Below are 18,243 nucleotides of genomic sequence, written 5' to 3' on the forward strand. Positions count from 1 at the left end.
ATGGCTTATCTCGCCTACCTTCAAGGTACCTCTCATCTTCAGGATTGAGCACGCATAGATATATACACGCTAGAGTGGCCCTTTCTCGTCGATGAATCGGATTGTTTGATCTCGACGATATACTCAGATTTTGTTACACCTGTCGACGAGCAGATACAACATATAGACGGAGCAGAAATGCTTGTTCAGCACCAGCATCCAGTTCCTCTCCCAACACCACCACCTTCAGCTCCACCAGCAACTTCAGAATATCTAGATCGTCACTACAATGTACATATCTCATCACCCGCAGCTGTTCAGCTACGTTCCAGACCGGTAGATACCGACTCGCCGCCACCAAAGACGAAGCAATCGTTCACAATCCGTCCAGCGACAATCGGCGACGCACCGGCAATTGCACGCCTGGGATCAACCGTCTTTTCGACCACCTTTGGCTTCAGTATCCCCACAAACGATCTGAACGCCTACCTGACCGAGGCGTACAGTGTCGAGGCTATTGAAGAGGACATTCGGTGTGCGACCAAGCATATTCTCGTCGCCTGTTCCGACAAGTCGTCCATCCCCGACGCTTTAACACCCAACGATGACGATGGTGATGGGGTCAGCATGGAGGAAATCATCGGCTTCGCCCAGCTCACGGAAGGCACCTCAGAGCCCTGCATCTCCGACGTAGCGTCCATTGTCGAATTGCAGCGCCTGTACGTCTCGACTGCATTCCATGGCAACGGGGTCGGCAAGGTCCTAGCGAGCCAAATCGAGGGAGTCGCCCGGCGTCTGGGCTACAAGGCATTGTGGCTGGGTGTCTGGGAGGGAAACTTCCGGGCCCAGAAGGTCTACGAGGGGTTGGGGTTTGTGAAGGTCGGCGACCATGAGTTCAAGATGGGCAAGTGCATTCAGATGGACTGGATCATGCTCAAGGATTTGTGAATTGTTTTTTTCTTCTTCATGGGATCTGGCAGTCTCTTTATCTTAGCGGGTTTCGAGGGAGGCATAACCTGAAGGTGGGGGAATAGATATTTGCTCGTCTTTTGGCGTCATTACAAATCCATAGCTTGGCGGCTTGTCCATCTCCTCACTTCCAGCTTCTCACTTTCCTTCCACCTAGTTGACAACGCAGTGTTATCACGCCAATGGGTCACAGATGGGCTCGAGAAGTGATGCCAACGTTATAGCGGTGCCTCCGCTATGCAAATGGTGTCAGCTTGCGGGATGCATCAAAGTCAAACGCCGAGTCAAGATGCATGTCGTACACCAGGACAGAACAAGGTAAGTTTACACTCCGCATGGGCCACGACTATAGGGCGGGGTAAGACCGAGGAGTTCACACCGTGAGCTACAGAGAGCTACAGGCATGTTAGGAACGGCCAGAGCTTACATTTGGCAATGCTATCACTTGGGTAAAGATGTCGTCGAGCCCTGCCCGCACAGGAGAAGCAGCAGGATCTGTGAGGAGGAGTAGACAGGCATGTATCGCGTGCCATAAACGAAAGGCGAGTCTTCGGCTCTTAGCTGGGCATCTGTCGACGAACTCACTAAACAACTGCCACATAGGTTCGCTGCGATCTGGTTCGTGGGGAAGAATCCTGTTCCAATTGTCGATTCCAGAGAATTGAATGCACGTAAGAGGGGGCCAGATCAGGTTTCAATAACCACTCCAGTTCTCTGCTGATGATGAATGCTTCAAGACCTCACAAGAGGAAGCGACATGACCTCACACGTCTCCACGGATTGCGCAACATACCGGCAGCAGTCAAGGCACCGAGCAGTGCGTCACTCATCAGGCCAGTTGAGCACCCGACATTACCTCCAATGTCAGAAGCCGCCACTGAACGCAGCACCGTAACAACAGCAAAGCATGGCAACTCTTGCTCACCCGCCAGTGAAAATCTCGCCTATGTTGGCAGACCAGAGTATCTACCAGGGGAATTTGCCACAGAAAGAGAACCTGACGCCGACCCACCCAAAACCTCAAGAGGCGACGCCGAAATAACGTATCTACAATCGTTGAAGGCGTTTGATTTCCCACCGAGACCGGTGCGTGACGGCCTGATCGATAACTTTCTCAAAATCTGCAGTCCTTGGATGCCGGTGGTCGAAATAGAGGATCTCAAGCTCCAGAGTGCTGGATCCGGACATCCCGATTCGACTCAAGGAGGGTCGCTACTCCTGACTCAAGCTGTTCTCGTTGCAGGCAGTAGAGTCCAGCCTACAGCCCTGTTACCGAATTCGGACTGTGCGACCTTCTACAACAAGGCCAAGGCGCTGTTCTTCGCGGATCTGGAGCCGGATCCGTTGCACACGATTAGCGCATTGTGCTTGATGCAATGGTACAACCCAAGCGGGCCGGAACACGTCTCAATTCACTCCAGCGGCTTCTGGCTCAGGATTGCCGTGGGCTTGGGCTTCCAGATAGGGTTGCACCGTGAGCCAGATCCTAGATCCGCCAAGTGCAAATTGCGGAGAAGGCTCTTCTGGACACTGTTTGTGAGTGCCTCTACCTCTACTTGCTCGTCCCTCAATCCACTGATTCGGAACAGGCACGAGACTGTCTGCTGTCCATAGCCCAAGGCCGTCCTCGAGCCATTAATCTGGTTGAATGCAATATCAGTCTGCCAACAGTTGCGGACTTCCCACAAGACAACAAGAACGCTCGCCTTTTTGTCGCGTACGTCGAGATTTGTTCAATCCTCGGGCAATGTGGCAAAGCTCTGAGCGGAGGATATTCCCATTGGGCGCCGGTTGAGGTTGGTCGGAGTCTCCAGCGATGGATCTCCCACCTCCCCGAGTGCCTGAAGCTCAACAACGCCCTGGATTATGATTTTGAGGTGCGCCAGCTTTACCTGATATACTTTACCGCCATCTCCATCCTTTACGGACCCGGGCGCTCTGGTAATTGTACATCTGTTGCGCCAATCCTCGCCTCCTCGTGTGTGGCCCGAATTTTCGAGGATTTCTTGGCTCGCGACCAGCTCCGGTGTCTGGCCCCGATGACCATATTTTACCTCCGAGTGGCTGCGCTGCCGCAGTTATGTTGCTTCAACTTCGGCTCGCTCTGGGACATCTCCAAACTTGAGTTGTCTGTGATTCAACGATCACTTCATGAAATGGCAAAGACCTGGCACTCTGCACGCCGGGCCCTGCGCATCTTGACAAGCCTCGTCAATGCTGTGAGGCGCGGGCAGGAAGCACATCGACCTCTAACAGATCTGGATCTATCCCCCGAACAATTGTCATTCTTTGAAATGGTCCCAGCGGAATTATGTCCGAAGAGGCATATCATTGAGGCCGCAGTAGATGCCACAGGAGTCAGCTCGCAAGAGAAACCCGACGCCCGATTCCAGAGCACTTCTGCTCTCGCGAACCCCAGTCTCGTGACTCTGAGACGTGACCCAACAGCAGTCTGCGATAGCACCACGCGGGAGCCAACCATGGTTGCCCCACTGAGATCTCTGTCGACTGCCTTGGATGCCTCATCCGGAGAGATGCAAGAATATACAGCTGCAGACTCATGGTTCACACGCGACAGCGACGACTGGACAGGCATTGACGAAGCCTTGGGGCCCGGACTTGGCCTGGACGACGACGACTTTTTTATGTCGCTTCACGAAAGGCTTCTGCAAGACTTGAGGTAGATCCCATCTTGCTGGCTTCGTGCCTCTATATATTATTCTATTCCCCTGTTTGGACTTCCAACGGTATTCTACATCGAATACTTCTCAAATCTATCTCCTCTCATATGGCTTTGACTAAGAGATCGGAATTGCGGCAAACTCCAAAGCATGGTTTTGCCTCTGGAATCCTTTGCTGCACGTCTTGCGGAGGGGATTATTTGGGGAAATCTCCAGATCCACAAAGAAGTTCTTTTCTGCCATGGAAAACATATCTAAAGAAGGGGTTCAGACGATTTTATTGGACCAGATCGATCACAAGCCGACGGCACGGCAAATGCGGGTAATCGTATGGTAAGGATAATACTCTGGTCCTGGCGCGTGCATTGTATCGACCTCCTCAGATCACCGAATGAGTGATCTCCTTCCACAGGATTTACACAGATGACAGATACTCCAATATCATCGCTTTCTACATCCTTCCCATCTTTGCTGAGCATCTCATAGCCTTCACGACAAGGGCCCTATATTTGACTTTACAGCAGCATCCAGCAATTAAGTCGGGTGCCTTTTCGAGGCTCTCCTTTAGAGGAACAGCCCAAAGCATACCCCATCATATAACCGGCTCGTTAGCTGCGACATCTCCAATTATCTCCTCCTCCCGCTTTTCGAAAGCGACGGACGGTGAATGGATCGATATCCCCTTTATTTTCCCAGTTCAGTACTAGTGCTGTCCTCACTTCGGCATTCGTGAGCCGGTGAACGGAGAACTCGCCTCCTCCCAAACACCCTCGGCGATATGTGGGTCGAATTGGACAACAACAGATTCAACACCTACTCGGCTTCAATGAGAGAGAGATGGGTTTTGATAGTCGCATTTCCGTGCCTTATCTTTCATCCAACTCATACAAGCTACCGAGCTTCACTGTGCCTTTGAACCCTTTGGCGCTGCTTATTACCAGAGCGCAATAGAAGGAGGAAATGCTAATTCCAGACCGAGCCGACTTCGTGCCGCCGCACCGGGGCCGGAATGTCTTCCCCAACTGCCCATTCTTCAACCAACTGCTGCGGCTGGCTCACGATGCGCCCTCGAAACCCATCATCGCCGACGTCAACCTCGGTGTGGAAAAGTCGCGGATCCAGCTGCTGACGGACGTGCTGGAGATGCGGAATGGCCTGCTTGAAGCCCTGGACGGGACAACGAGAGAGGACCTGGCACGAGGCGGCGGCAGACCTGTTTTCATCGCCGTCCTGGCTGCTGGCGGCTATGAGTACACGGTTGCAGTTCTGGGCGTTCTCGCACTAGGAGCCGTCGTTGTGCCCATCAGTAAGCAAACGAGAGCCACACAACAGCCCCTCTGGTTGAGATCGCATGCTTTGGCAGATAACTAACGCGGATTGTATGCCAGGCCCGCAGGCCCCTTTGGAGGAAGCGTGCTACTTTGTGGACAAGGCGCAGTGCGTGGCTGTACTGACCGCCTCAAACCTGGACCACCAGGGGAGCGAGTTGGAAACGGCCGTCCGCAGGCAACGCCAGAAGGCCGACTTTCGCAAGATGCTCATCCGCCCCTCGCTCCGGAGCGGGAGCCTCCGGCCCCACGACATCGCCAGCTCCTCGGACCGGTACCCGGACGACAACGCGCCGGCGTTCGTGATCTTCACGTCGGGCACGACGGGCAAGCCCAAGGGCGCGCTGCACCGGCGGGCGATGGTGCACGAGGTCGCGCGCTCCGTGGCCGACCACTACAAGGTCGGTGAGGACGACCGCATCCTGCACCTGCTGCCCGTGCACCACGCCACGGGCGCGTACCTGTCCTTCTTCCCGTTCCTGATCCGCGGCGCCTGCATCGAGTTCCGCAGCGGCCCGTTCAGCGCCGAGTGGACGTGGGCGCGGTGGAAGAAGGGCGGGATCTCCTTCTTCACGGGCGTGCCGACCATGTATGTGCGGATGATGCGCCATTTCCAGCAGAGCAGCAGCCGTGCGGTGACGTCGTCGAGCTCAAGCTCAAGCTCAAGCTCAAGCTCAAGCTCTTCTTCGGTCCCTCCGTCCCCTTCTGATGGCTCCGTCGACTCCGTCACGGCTGCTGCTGCCGCGGCGCAAATCCGCGGCATGCTCTGCGGCACATCTGCCCTGCCTCGACCGGTGGAGGAGTTCTGGGAAACCCTCAGGGGCGGCAAGCGCATCCTGACGCGCTACGGGAGCACCGAGTCCGGGGCTGTGTTCAAAATGGCCCTCGACCCGGGGAACACTCCTTCGGGCTCGGTGGGCACGTGCTCTCCCGGGGTGGAAGTGCGTTTCGCAGAGGGCGGCGATGAAGGCGAGCTCCTGATCAAGAGCCCGAGTATGTTCATGGGGTATGTATTACGGTCCTCTTCCCTGGGTTCCCCGAGCAAAGCACTTCCATCCTCCCTCCCACAATCGACCGACAAGTTTGCTTTACGTTCGAAGTCGTTGTTTGTCTGTTGGTCACGTCACGTCATATCATAGCCCGTCCATGTTTCCCAAGGCTCGCGCGATCCTCCTTCGTTCTCTCACCGCTTAACAATCCACAGGTATCTCTCCGACGAAGCGGCCACGCGGGCCGCGCACGACTCGGAGGGATTCTACAGGACGGGCGACATCGCGCGGCGCGAGGGCGAGTACTTCTTCATCCTGGGCCGCGCGTCGGTCGACATCCTCAAGAGCGGCGGGTACAAGATCTCGGCGCTGGACGTCGAGCGCGAGTGCCTGGGCTTGCCGTACGTCAACGAGGTCATGGTCGTGGGCGTCGAGGACGCCGAGTGGGGCCAGCGCGTCGCCGCCGCCGTGAGCCTGCGCGACGACCAGACGACATACTCGTACCGCGGCGGCGGCGGCACGGCACTCACGCTGGCCCAGCTGCGCAAGGACCTCGGCGGCAAGCTGGCGCGGTACAAGCTGCCCACGCTCCTGCGCGTCATCGACGGCGAGCTGCCCAAGAACGCGACGGGGAAGGTGTCCAAGAAGGTGTCGGGCCCGGTGCTCTTCCCTGCGAACTACGCCGAGATCCCGGACGTGCAGGTCTGGGCTGCCTCGTCGCCGAAGAGGGACACGACGGGGATGGCGAGGCTGTGAGCAGCACCGCACAGACTCCTTCGGGTCGGACTGCTACAGTTCTGAAAGTCGGCTGCCAAAAAGAGGACAATGCTGGAAGCGCATCGAATAGAGGAGAGGTAGATATCCATACCCCGTGGCGTGGCATGAGGACAAGAAGACAAGGAGACCCAGAGTCTCGATGCGCAATGGGGACTCCTGCAGGGATTCAATGTGCCCTCTTGGCCATGCATGAAGAATTGAATCCTTCCGTGGTTGCTATCCTAGACTCTATATCTTCCCGTTTTTATTCGCCGTCCCTATCGACCCATTCAGCAGAGCGCTCTAGTTGTATAGGCACTACGCTGTTCAGCATTCTGACCCGCTACAGTCACCCGTACCAAAGGCCTGGCCACAGTCGAGCAGAACCCATGCCCGTATTCTTCCCCCTGGCTTCGAAACCCTCGCTGGTAGAGACCTAAATGGTCTTGGGCTGCTCCACGTGCTGGACCTCGGCGGCCCCGGCCTCGACGCCCTTGGTGGCGAGCATTTCCATCTCCTCCTGCTCGTTGAGGCGGTGGATGAAGTCGTGCGCCGCGTCCGTGACCATGCTCCGCTCCGCGTCTTCGATGGCCTGGGGTGGAGCACAATAGACGTTAGCAGATCAAGATCAATATCTGGAAGGTGTGGAGTGTCGGGAGAGAAGAGGGAGAAAACGGAAGAGAAGCTGATACCTGGAGCGGCATGGCGTGGCCGGTCTTCTTCTTCCGGATCTTGGCTTCCCGGAGGAGCCAGAGTGGCAGGGTCAGGTACGACAGGATGCACACGACCAGCAGGGCTAGCGTGCCGGCGAACCCTGCCAGGTATCGTGGGGCGTCTTGGTTGGGGTACATCTGTAGCTGGTCAGCACAGCCCTATGCACCGTCGGGGGGTAGAGGGAAAAACATACCTGTGGAGCGATAATGCTGGCGATGGTCAAGGATGCAACGGCAGCGGCTACACCGACCGCTTGCTCGGCGGCGCCGTACAAAGTCGAAGAACGATAACTCAGGACGATTGGCTGGGAGATCAGGACCATCTGTCCAAGGTATGCCATGCCATATAGTGCGGTTGTCTCAATCACAGTTCCCCGAGCTTCCGGGTGCATGGAGGTATAAGTCCAGACCGCGTAGCATGGCACAGAGGCAAAGACAGGAAGCAGGTAGTGCCACATGCGCTCTCGAGTCCAGTCGGAATGCACACTCCAGACCCAGTACAAGGGGATGATGCTCAGGTTGCAGGCCGCGGTGTAGAGGTTGGACTTTGTCGTCGAGTAGCCGAGGAAGACCTTGAGGATGGTCGGGAGGAAGGTGGCCTGGGCGACGGCGACCATGCACAGCGACACGTACGAGACGAAGAAGACGTAGGTCGAAGGCCGCTTGAAGATGCGGCGGAACGCAGGCCAGCTCCAGCTGACGTCGGTCTTTCTGGCCGATCCCCTCCCGAACCTGTTGATCGCGATGTACCGCTCTCGCTCCGACAGCGCCGTGGACGTCTCCGGGAAGGTCAGCAGGAGGAGGAACAGGACGGGCGCCATGGCGATGGGCAAGACGCCTTCGATGATGAAGACCCATTGCCAGGAGTCAAGTCCGTCACGGCCGTTCAGGTGCCCGATACCTGCGGCTATGAAGGCCGACACGGCCGACGCGAGAGCATTGGCGCTGTGGAAGACGCCAATGCGGAACGCCCTCTCAGAAGGCTTGTACCACATGGAGAAGTACATGACGCATGCTGGGACGACACCGGACTCTGGGATGCCGAGAAAGAAGCGAGCTGCCAGGAGTCCTGCCTTGTTGGTGCAGGCCGCCATCGACATGACGATGGTGCCCCAGAGAACCATGACGACGGGGAAGAAGTACTTTGCGGAGAACTTCTTCATCATGATGTTCGAGGGCAAGAGACCTGCCGTGACGGCAAAGTAGGTGATGGAAACAGCCCAGCTGAAGTCGGAGCCTTTCATCCCCAGGGCGCCTTCGATGGAGGAGCTCGTCCCCAGACCTAAGATCTTCACGTTTCCAAGGTTGGCTCTGTCCATGTAGGCGAGGAAGTAGATGATGCACGCCGGGAACAAGACACGGAAGTCGAGTTTGCGAACCAGTCTCCTTTCTTCTTCTGGGGTCCAGTCCGGGGTGAAGACGGTGGCATTCTGGATGCGGTCCTCGCTCGTGTCGTGTTTGCCATCCTTCTTCCTCGGGGTCAAGACGTCTCGAAATGACCAACCGCCGACGTAGACGCCTTCTTTCTCAAGCGAGGCTTGATGTGCTGCAAATGCCTTCGCCATGGTCAACAACGATCAGCCCAAATAGCAGGAATGAGGCGGGGAGAGGGGCTTGACCGGGCCACCTAGCCGCCCGTTTATATAGGACAGACTTCCATTTCAGAAATCTCCGCGGCGATTTGGCTTGCAAGGTATTTGCCGAGGGACTGGTGTTGTTGTCATGTCCTATACCGATTCACGCGGGGGATACGCGGGCGAAACGTGCGGGGAGAAACCGGAGATTGGAGATGATCAGCGCATCAATGAGACAGACCATGGGTTGAACTAGAGCATTCATTGTTCTTGGCTATACAAGATGGAACGGAGCTCAGGTGCGACTCACCCCGACCGTGCCGCGGTGCACAACCATTCCCCATCCTTCCAGCTCCCGGATTTTCCTTATACGCAGCCAAACACTGTTGCTATTGTTGAAATTCGAAGCGGCCTGTTAGTCCCTTACAGGATGATAATCAAATGCTCGCACGATGCCCATTGCCGCTCCAGCAGCTGCACCACCGACGAAAACCATCTGAGCCCCTCCAAGCACGCCTTGCCAGATGTGCCTGCGGCGGTGCCACCCAACATTCACGCAAGTCTTGACGTATCCAAACAGAAACAGAGCAAGGCCCATTGTCCCAATAGACCAGACCAGGGCTTTGGTGATGTTATCGGTGAAGAAATAAGGTAGGAGCGGGACGAATCCTCCGATGAAATACCCGAGGGCAATCGTCAGAGCGCAGGTGAAGGCCCTGGAGCTAGCAGGCTCAGGAAGGGTATACTCAAAGGACATGATGAAGTTGACTATCTTGTCTGGGTCGCACTTTTCAAGATGAGTAGTGAGGTCGGCTGTTAGGGGTTCTGGAAGGTTGTAAGGCTCAAAGATGGCTGAGATACTCTCAGAGAGGGAGATTGGGTTGTTCAGAATTTGATCCTTTGTCTGCTTTCGCGTGGCGTGGTAAGATTCCCTGTGTTCCAATAATTAGTCTCGTCTCCGCTACAGGCAAAAGCAGATAAGGCTCACTCTTCGCTCTTAGCCCCCAGATACCCTCCCAGGCCCATCGATATGGCTCCCGCGATGAGCTCTGCGAGTCCGCCATAGATGACTACCCTGGTGTCTCCCAGAGCCGACAGTCCAGCTGTGAGAGCAAATGGCACAGTAAGGCCGTCTGAGAGGCCAATTATGGCATCGGAGATGATTCGCGAATCTGGCTTAAAGGACGGCTTGTCACTGCCGGTAAGCGTGCTTGCCTCGGACGTCTCGGAGCCTGTAGACTCGAGATCGAACTCTTTCTCGCTGAGATCGCTTGGGGTCTTGTTGAGGACTGGCACATAACGTCGAGAGAAGATAAACCGGAACATTGACACGAGCATTCTTGCGTGAAGATCAAGGTGCTTTTGGGCACGGACTCACTCTTGACGCTGAAAGCACGAGGGTTGGGTGGAAAGGCAGAGTGGGAAGAGCGGTTCAGGTGGTGCTCGCCAGGTAGATGGGATACAGGTGGGTGGTGCAACGGTTTATCGGCCGTGCTACTCTCCATAAGTAATTCGTGTGGTCTTGCTCATGTCTTCCTCCCACGGCCTGCGGAAGTCCGGCGGGTTGCTAGACGCTCGTCGATCCATCCTTGACCTTGACTGTTGCATTGTCGGCGGGATCGCAAAGACATGCGTCATTTGGCTAGAAGCAAGAAGCAAGCACAGCTGTGCGTCGATGAAGCCGTGACTGCCTATCAAGTCGGGAACGTGGTTGAAAATGTGCTCGTGAGCAAGCTTCCAAAAGAGGAAGATCTGAAGAAATGACCAGGGTCGAGCAGGAAGTTGACCGGGGCCAAGCAGCCGAGGATGCTTTGCAAGCTTCAGGTGGGAACTGGGTGCAGTCAAAAGCTGGCGAAACCGCTTATCAAAGTGGCCAAAGAAGCAACGTGGTTTGGAATCGCCGGCATGTGAGAGGCCGAAGCTTGAGCTGTGGGGGTTGCATTGCTGTAGGATCTCCAGGAACCGTGCATGGCTCTAGTGTCGTGGGGATTCCATGTATACAAGAGGGGAAAGTGCTTGCCCTGGGCGAATCAGGAAGGGAGCGGCGGGCGTTAGTGCACTTAAACCTCTGCTAAGCATTGCACCAAGCTTTTACTTCCCTACCTGCCAAGCAATCAACATGCTTAGCTAGTCTTCGGCATGGCAACGGGGGACCCATGCCCTTGGCTCTGGTACAACTCTCATGCATTAGCCTTCGTCCAGGGGAAACAGCTCCGCATCCTCGCCTGCTGCCAGCCTCATCTTTTATGCATTGTTTTCCTTGATAGACCTCGCTCGTGTGTATCCATTTCGGAAGCATGACTTTACATCTCTGCCATTGCAATCCCCAACCCTCCGTTGCAACGTTGTCTTCATGCCGTCCTCCCTTCCACGTGCCCTGTCTATTCGCTTTTGTTCGACTTTCTGGGCGGGAACGTCGGGATCCTTCGCCCTTTGCTTGACAAGATTTTGTTCCCTAGCTGCGAGCTGAAAGAACTGCCGGAGCTCCAATGATGGCTCTCCTCGTTGGCACGCTGATTCGGAGGTCGGGCGACCCAGAGACGAGGTCATTACTATAAGGAGACAACCAGGTCACCATCCAAGCAGCAGCAGACTGTGTACTACAGCCTCCAGAGTGAACGGGATCATCATGATGGATACTTTGAGATTGAGCGCCTTCTGGGCACTGATCGCCGTGGGACATGCCATTCCCGTTGCGCCTCGCCAGAGCTGGGGTCAGCCATCGACAAACTCCACAGGAAGTCCCTTGAGCGATAAGGTATGAACTCCTACATTGCTCTCGGTAGCTGACGGGGTTGCCCTAACTTCACGATAGATCACGCACGTCGTGTATCTTATGCTGGAGAACCATTCCTTTGACAATATTGCGGGCTACTGGGATTTCCATCCGGACATCAACAACCTTCGGAATGTGACCTACTGCAACGACTACACCAATCCAAACTGGACTGTCTGGAGCCAGCCCCTTTCAATATGTGCTGGCCCGTTTGAAGATGAGGTCCCTTTGGTCGATCCAGACCACAACTTTGCGGGAACCAGCTATGAGATTTACCGCAAATGGGAACCCACCGCCAGCGATGTCCCTACCATGGACGGCTTTATCGAGCGGCAATCGGAGAAGTACAACGCCACCCCCGGCGACGCGTCGTTCGTCATCAAGGCGTACGACCAGAAGAAGACCAACATCCTCGCAACCCTGGCGCAGAATTTCGGCTTCTGGGACAGCTACCACGCCGAGCATCCTGGACCTACTGACCCTAACCGGCAGTTCGCCACGTCCGGATCCACGTGCGGCCTGGTCGACAACACCGTTCAGGCCTACGGGTGGCAGCTGAACTCGACGGGCGCGAGCTGTTCCAAGTCGATCTTCGAGGCGTTGTCGGACAAGAACATCACGTGGAAGAACTACTACGAGACCGACATCATCGACGCCTGGATGTACGAATGGGTCCAGGAGAATGCCATGGACAGACTGGTCCACTCGAACGAGTTCTACTCGGACCTGGCCAACGGGACTCTGCCGCATTTCTCATACTACAATCCGGAATGCTGCACCATCGATTCGATGCACCCGACGAGTAACATGGCTGCTGGTGAACTGATGATCAAGCATTTCTACGACTCGATCCGGCAGTCGCAATACTGGGACAACATGTACGCTTTCCCTCCGTTCTTCTCCTCCTCCCTTGGGTTGCATGATTCTAGGACAGCTAGCTAACTTCTTCCCACAATTTCCGGGAAACAGCCTCGTGATCATCAACTTCGACGAGCACGGGGGCTTTGCCGACCACGTTCCGCCGCCGATCAACATCCCCGCGCCCGAGGACGGGCTGACCTTCTCGGGCCTCTCGGACGGCCACAACGTGACATACGACTTTACGCGGCTGGGCGTCCGCGTCCCCGCCATGGTCATCTCGCCGTGGATCCCGGCCAACACGCTCATCGGGCCCGGCCCCAGCTACGCGGACAACTCGGCCTACACGCACACGTCCTTCCTGCACTTCCTGCAGAACCTGTGGGGTCTTGAGGGCATGAACAACCGCGTCCAGTGGGCCATGACCTTCGAGCACATCTTTTCCGACACGCCGCAGACGGACCCGCTGCAGAGCCTGCCGCAGCCCACCTGGTACGTGCCCATATTAAGTTCCCCCAAACCCCTTTTCCTTTTGCGGGGTGTCGAGATTGGGGGGTGGAACCAGGTTATCCACCCAACGCGATCGAGGCTAACACGCTGGCCAGGTACGGGGGATCCAACAAGCCCGAGCCGGAGGGCTTCTATTTGCTCAATCAAGATGCGAGTTACTACCTGAGCCTGCCGGCATCTGCTGGAGCAGCATAGGGACGTTTATCCTCAGGGAGATGTGTGAGAGAAGACATAAGAGTCAGGGGCCGGCTATGAATACGTGGACTACATAGCTGTGACATACCCCTCTTCCGTAATTGATTAATACGAGGCTCGTCCCAAGCGAGGATGATACCGCTTAAGAAATAAAAAGAGTCCCCATATATTACACTTGCGATTTGATGCCTCTCGAGGTGCCGTATTCAGATAAAACCACTCCCCTTTTATGGTCAGATAGCATGGTCTGCGGCCAGCGTCCTTAAGGTCGGTATAGTTAACAGCCTCTGAATTTGAAAAAGTGTCAAGGATTTATTTACCATCCCACATCATCACCAGCCACCCCTTTGGCGAGTCGTTGCCATACCAAGATATAACACATCACATAACGCTCATGAATGCAAACAGGGTAATCAGCGCAGAATCGGGATTTTCCACTGATCCTCAAACCGCTTCTGCATCTCTCGGCCTTCGTAAAGACTGCACACTCGCTGAAACCGCGCAACCATCTCCAGGGGGACGTCTACTCCGCCATCGATCAGCACGACTGCGTCACACGAGGCTTCCATTCCGCGCTTCTTTGACCACGTCTTCTGGCTCTTCAGCCCCTTCGCCTCGTGCTCAAAGACCTTGAATGTCACCTTGCCGTCGGTGGGGAGGCCGGGTTTCAAGAGGACGGCGTTGCCGGAGATCTTGGACATCTTGCCCCGAGTGCTGCACTCCAACTTAGTGCGAGTCCTGGGACAGACGGGTCAAGTTACACAGTGAAACGCACCTATTGGGATCCAGCCATCGATGCTCAAGCACATCAACAAGCCAAGGCACCCCTTGCCGCACAGGCACGATCCATCTCGTGATGACAACGAGTTGATTTTGCTCCACCACCATACCTGCAGCCATGGTCTCCAGCCCAGCTATGGTCCTTGTCATCCACTTTACTGTGGTGAGGGTGCCGTGGCCGCCGCCCATGAGCTCCATTCCTTTTAAGGTTGCCTTGGTCTGCAGGTCGACGTCTTTCTTGCCCCAGTCGTTCCATTTGCTGGTGTCACCCCATTTCTTGGCCAAGATCTTGCGTTGCTCTTCTGAGTATAGCGAGAAGAAGGGGATGTGGGAAAGGTGAGCATAGCCTTCAACATATCCGCCCGTTGTCTCGCCCTGCGCTGGAATGCCTCGACTAGCTACTTTGCGGATGTGTGCGTCGAGGCGTTTGCCAGGGAGTTTGTTCAAGATGGACGATGCGGATGGGTCGTACGACTCGACGGCGTCGACGATTTGGTCCGCCATGATGTGGTTGTTGACTGCTTAGACTTATGCGGCAGGAAGTTCTGACACCGTCAACAGCGGCCAAACAAATCCTGAGTGGGAAAACTGCATGATCAGGGAGAGGCAGCGCAATTGATATCTTTGGCAAGTTGCGGCTGAGCCCTCCAACATCGGACGAAGCGATTGTGCCGGTTGCCGTGCTCGTTAGAGCTAGATGTGATGTAGTCGCTGGCATTGTTGGCTGCATTCATCGCCAATTCTGTCCAAATCTTGCACCATCTACTGGTCTCAGCTGAAACACGGCAAGGTCCAAAAGCTTCGTGGGCGCTCTCGCAAGTTTGTTCGTGGTTGTGCCAATAAGCTTTCTATTGAATACGAACAAGACCGGTCTCGATCCGGTATCATTCTGGTGGCCTGCCGCCTCCGACCTACCGTCGTCTCTCGGCCCCAGGTACTAGGACAGTAGGCGCAAGTTCGCAGGGCTTGGTGCCTTGGCACCCTCGTGTTGTAGATACGGAAATGGGTCGAGAACCCGCGAGTCTGGCCAGTTAGCCTCATCCAAGCATTCAGTTATGATTGCTCGGCAAAGGCTTCGGCCGGGAGAGGAGGAGGCTCGGCGATAGAATCATTCCTTAAGTGCGTAAATGACAACGTCGGACCGTTTCATCTCGAAGCGCAATGATCGACCAGAGCGATCACCGTGCCTGTGGAAGCTCACACCGCCACAGCACAGGAGTGAAAGGAGCTAGCGGTTGAGTGCTTGGGTTGTGATCTGAAGAGAGAGAATATAGGCCGACGAGGAATATATAGATAGCATATACACACAGGGAAGAATCATACACGTCTGTCAACGAGTCATAGCTCTCATTTTGAGGCACCAGCAACCCATCAACCCAACCACCGGAGTAGTCAGTTAGACAAGTAAGGCTATAGGGCAGAGGCCAGGCGCTTGGGTGTGTGTATAGCTCCCGAGACAGGCCGCATCTATGTAAGACAGAAAAGGGGAAAGAAATGTAACCTTGAATATGAAACCCGAGCAAATTCATTGAGAGAACAACCGGGCGATTAACGGCAGGTCTTGAGAAACAGAGACGTTCCTCATCCTTCTGGGACTCCGTGTTCATTCTGATGAAAACCACTTCGAAAGCAACGGGGCGTTGATGCCGCGAATGTGAGCTGCCAAGCTGAAGTCCATGGAGAAGGAAAAAGAAAAGGAAGCGAAAAGTGGAAGCAAGCGAAATCTGAAATTTATTCTGCCCATTGCCAATGCGCCCTGCGTGCGTCACCGTATATTTTACGGGAGACCATAAGACCACATCTATCAACTGTCCCACTTACGAGTATCAAGGCAGTGGTCGTCCAAGGGCAAGGCTTTCTCGCATGGGTATCATTTTCGTCTGTTACGTCTCTCTACCTCTGTAGACGGTATACAGAATGTTTCAGCACTATGCTTGGAATACACGTTGTTTGCCTGGTCTTTTCCAACAACCAGTCAGATGTGCACGTCTTGGTCCTGTTTTTCCCACAGAGCACCACATCCTCCGAGTTTTACGCAGGATACTGTCTCACAAAGTTCCGGAACTTCTCATCTGCCCCCTGTAGGTCTCTCTCCTTCTCTTCAAACAACATGTCCAAGATCGCTTCACGCAGAACCTGGCTCTGCTCTTGGTACTCGACCACCGGTTTGCGGGTTCGGAACAAACACATCTCAATGACATGCTTGATAGCTCCATCTTTGGTGGGTTCGTAGACACTCTCATAGCGGTTTTCAACCTCCTTTAACCCTTGGAACGGTGCCTTTCTTCTCAATGCCTTGTAGGCTACTGTTGCCGCCGCCGTCATGACCACATCAGTTTTGTTGTATGCCAGCCTGATATTGTTGTCCATACCGCTATTTGCATATTGCACTTGTAAGTTAAGCATGTTCACAGTCGCGGGCCGGAAGACTTCAAATCGGATGGTGAGTGTGTCAAGCTGGAGGAATGCCGGACATTGGCGAATCACCGAAAGGATGGACGTCGACATGACTTCGCTGCTGATGTCACACATTGTCGGGCCGCTGCCTTTCCTGAGGAACGTGATATGCTTTATCCGTGTGGTTGTGCTGGCTCGAAGACCCTGGATGCCACAAGGAAAGAAGAAGTCTGCAGGTTCCGTGGCAATGAAGTTGTTCTCGCCGTACAGCACGCTTCTGGCTTCGCGGTAGACTTGACTGTTCGTGTGGAGGATTCTCGTGTCGAGTTCAGGATTCAACTGGCGAAATGTCTCGAGACTATTTTTGCCCGGAAAGATCACAGCTCTTTTGGTCGGCACAAGCAAGAAGCGGTAAATGATCTTTCGTGCATCGAGTGGCCAGTCGAGGAAGTCGATTTGGGTCAAAGGTGGCCGTTCGGAGAATTCGAAGGAGCGTATGAACTCGTCAGAGGGACTTCTGGAGGTCAGAACTAGACGCAGATTGTCATTCATGAGACCGAGTTCTGCGGCGAAGGCCCCCACAGCACTTTGCTCAGCATGATTGGTGATATAGGAATGTCGAGGATACAAGGGATTCCGAGACCTTCGTGGTTGTGGCTCTGCTGTGTTTCTTCTTCTCCTCACCCTCGCTCGAGGCCGGTTGTCGCGGCTGTCTCTTGTACCTCTCCCCTTCTTTTGCACGTTGCCAGCGACATGCGAGTTCTTCCATTCGGTTACCTTGCTTTTAGAGTCGTGGTACCCATGTTGAGGACAGAGCGAGGTCGCGAGCTCGAACTTGGCTTGGTGGAAGCAGATGCACTTTTTGTTCGGAGCGTACTTTAGGCTGATGAAAGGAGCGCAAGGTGCGTAGAGCGCGGTGTCGTTATTGTCCGGTGGCGCCGGGGGAGATGAAGGCGTCAAAGACATGCTGCATGACAGGTAGTGTTGCCCGGTGAATCGACGACAATACTCACGTAAGGATGACAGTCGTGGCACTGAACAAGGTAGAAAGCGAATGAGATGGTGAACGAAAAAGTCGCGGGTGCGACAGAATCGCATGCACTTCATTGTTGTCGCTGCCGCCCACGCCAACGCGTCTTCGACTGGCAAGCTCAGCGAGTCTTCACGTATCGGCAAACCTGACAGAGACAAACCGTCTGCTGAGACCTTTCTCACTGTGCTCTTGATTGTATCAATAAGTCCACTCCATCGTGCCTCGTGACGCTCAGGTAGCCCTGGGTTTGGATCGGCGCTCGCCTTCTGACTGCTGTCTTCACCTTCTTGGTCGTCATTGTGGGCGTTGCGGCGCATTAGATACCTATACATGAAAGGGTATTTTTCACGGACATGGTCTCATAGATCGCAAACCTACAGACGAATTGTCATATTGCTGTCCGCAGGCCTCTCATTCTGTGCCTGGTAGGAGCGAAGCAGTCGCAGACACTGCATTTATCACCTTGGTTGTTTCTTCAATATCATGATTCCTCTTTCAAAAATCCCACCACTTTTATAGATGACTGTGCAGATGTCCCGCGGATGTAGTCTCAGTCTTTATGCTACAACACAAATGCTTGTCATGTTTACATCAAACGTTGTGGAATGTCGGGAAGAAAGTCGAGCCCCCAAGCCCCTTGATCGGTCACAACCAATCAAAGGCGCGACAAACATAATCCGACCTCTCGCACGTGACATGCCAAGC

General features: G+C 54.9%; 5 protein-coding genes across 5 annotated transcripts; 2 read left to right on the plus strand and 3 right to left on the minus strand.

The window, feature by feature from the left end:
- The first annotated feature begins 26 nt into the window (after positions 1-26).
- PV07_05598 (uncharacterized protein) lies at positions 27-1,110 on the plus strand. The gene has a single exon (XM_016392508.1). It carries the CDS (start codon positions 178-180, stop codon positions 925-927), a length of 750 nt encoding a protein of 249 aa, XP_016250027.1. The 5' UTR covers positions 27-177; the 3' UTR covers positions 928-1,110.
- Positions 1,111-1,467: 357 nt separating this feature from the next.
- Positions 1,468-3,769, plus strand: PV07_05599 (uncharacterized protein). The gene is made up of 2 exons (XM_016392509.1): positions 1,468-2,484; positions 2,538-3,769. Exons 1-2 carry the CDS (start codon positions 1,669-1,671, stop codon positions 3,630-3,632), a joined length of 1,911 nt encoding a protein of 636 aa, XP_016250028.1. The 5' UTR covers positions 1,468-1,668; the 3' UTR covers positions 3,633-3,769.
- A 5,629-nt stretch (positions 3,770-9,398) lies between these two features.
- On the minus strand, positions 9,399-10,516 carry PV07_05600 (uncharacterized protein). The gene is made up of 2 exons (XM_016392510.1): positions 9,978-10,516; positions 9,399-9,921 (listed from the first exon to the last, which is right to left on the minus strand). Exons 1-2 carry the CDS (start codon positions 10,325-10,327, stop codon positions 9,405-9,407), a joined length of 867 nt encoding a protein of 288 aa, XP_016250029.1. The 5' UTR covers positions 10,328-10,516; the 3' UTR covers positions 9,399-9,404.
- Positions 10,517-13,615: 3,099 nt separating this feature from the next.
- PV07_05601 (uncharacterized protein) lies at positions 13,616-14,820 on the minus strand. The gene is made up of 2 exons (XM_016392511.1): positions 14,104-14,820; positions 13,616-14,042 (listed from the first exon to the last, which is right to left on the minus strand). The coding sequence occupies exons 1-2, from the start codon at positions 14,610-14,612 to the stop codon at positions 13,742-13,744; spliced, it is 810 nt and encodes a 269-aa protein (XP_016250030.1). The 5' UTR covers positions 14,613-14,820; the 3' UTR covers positions 13,616-13,741.
- Positions 14,821-16,139: 1,319 nt separating this feature from the next.
- Positions 16,140-17,698, minus strand: PV07_05602 (uncharacterized protein; the record flags this gene model as incomplete). The annotated part of the gene is made up of 1 exon (XM_016392512.1): positions 16,140-17,698. Exon 1 carries the CDS (start codon positions 17,610-17,612, stop codon positions 16,140-16,142), a length of 1,473 nt encoding a protein of 490 aa, XP_016250031.1. The 5' UTR covers positions 17,613-17,698.
- Positions 17,699-18,243: the final 545 nt, after the last annotated feature.

The sequence above is a fragment of the Cladophialophora immunda genome (genome assembly GCF_000835495.1).
Source record: "Cladophialophora immunda strain CBS 83496 unplaced genomic scaffold supercont1.3, whole genome shotgun sequence".
NCBI lineage: Eukaryota > Fungi > Ascomycota > Eurotiomycetes > Chaetothyriales > Herpotrichiellaceae > Cladophialophora > Cladophialophora immunda.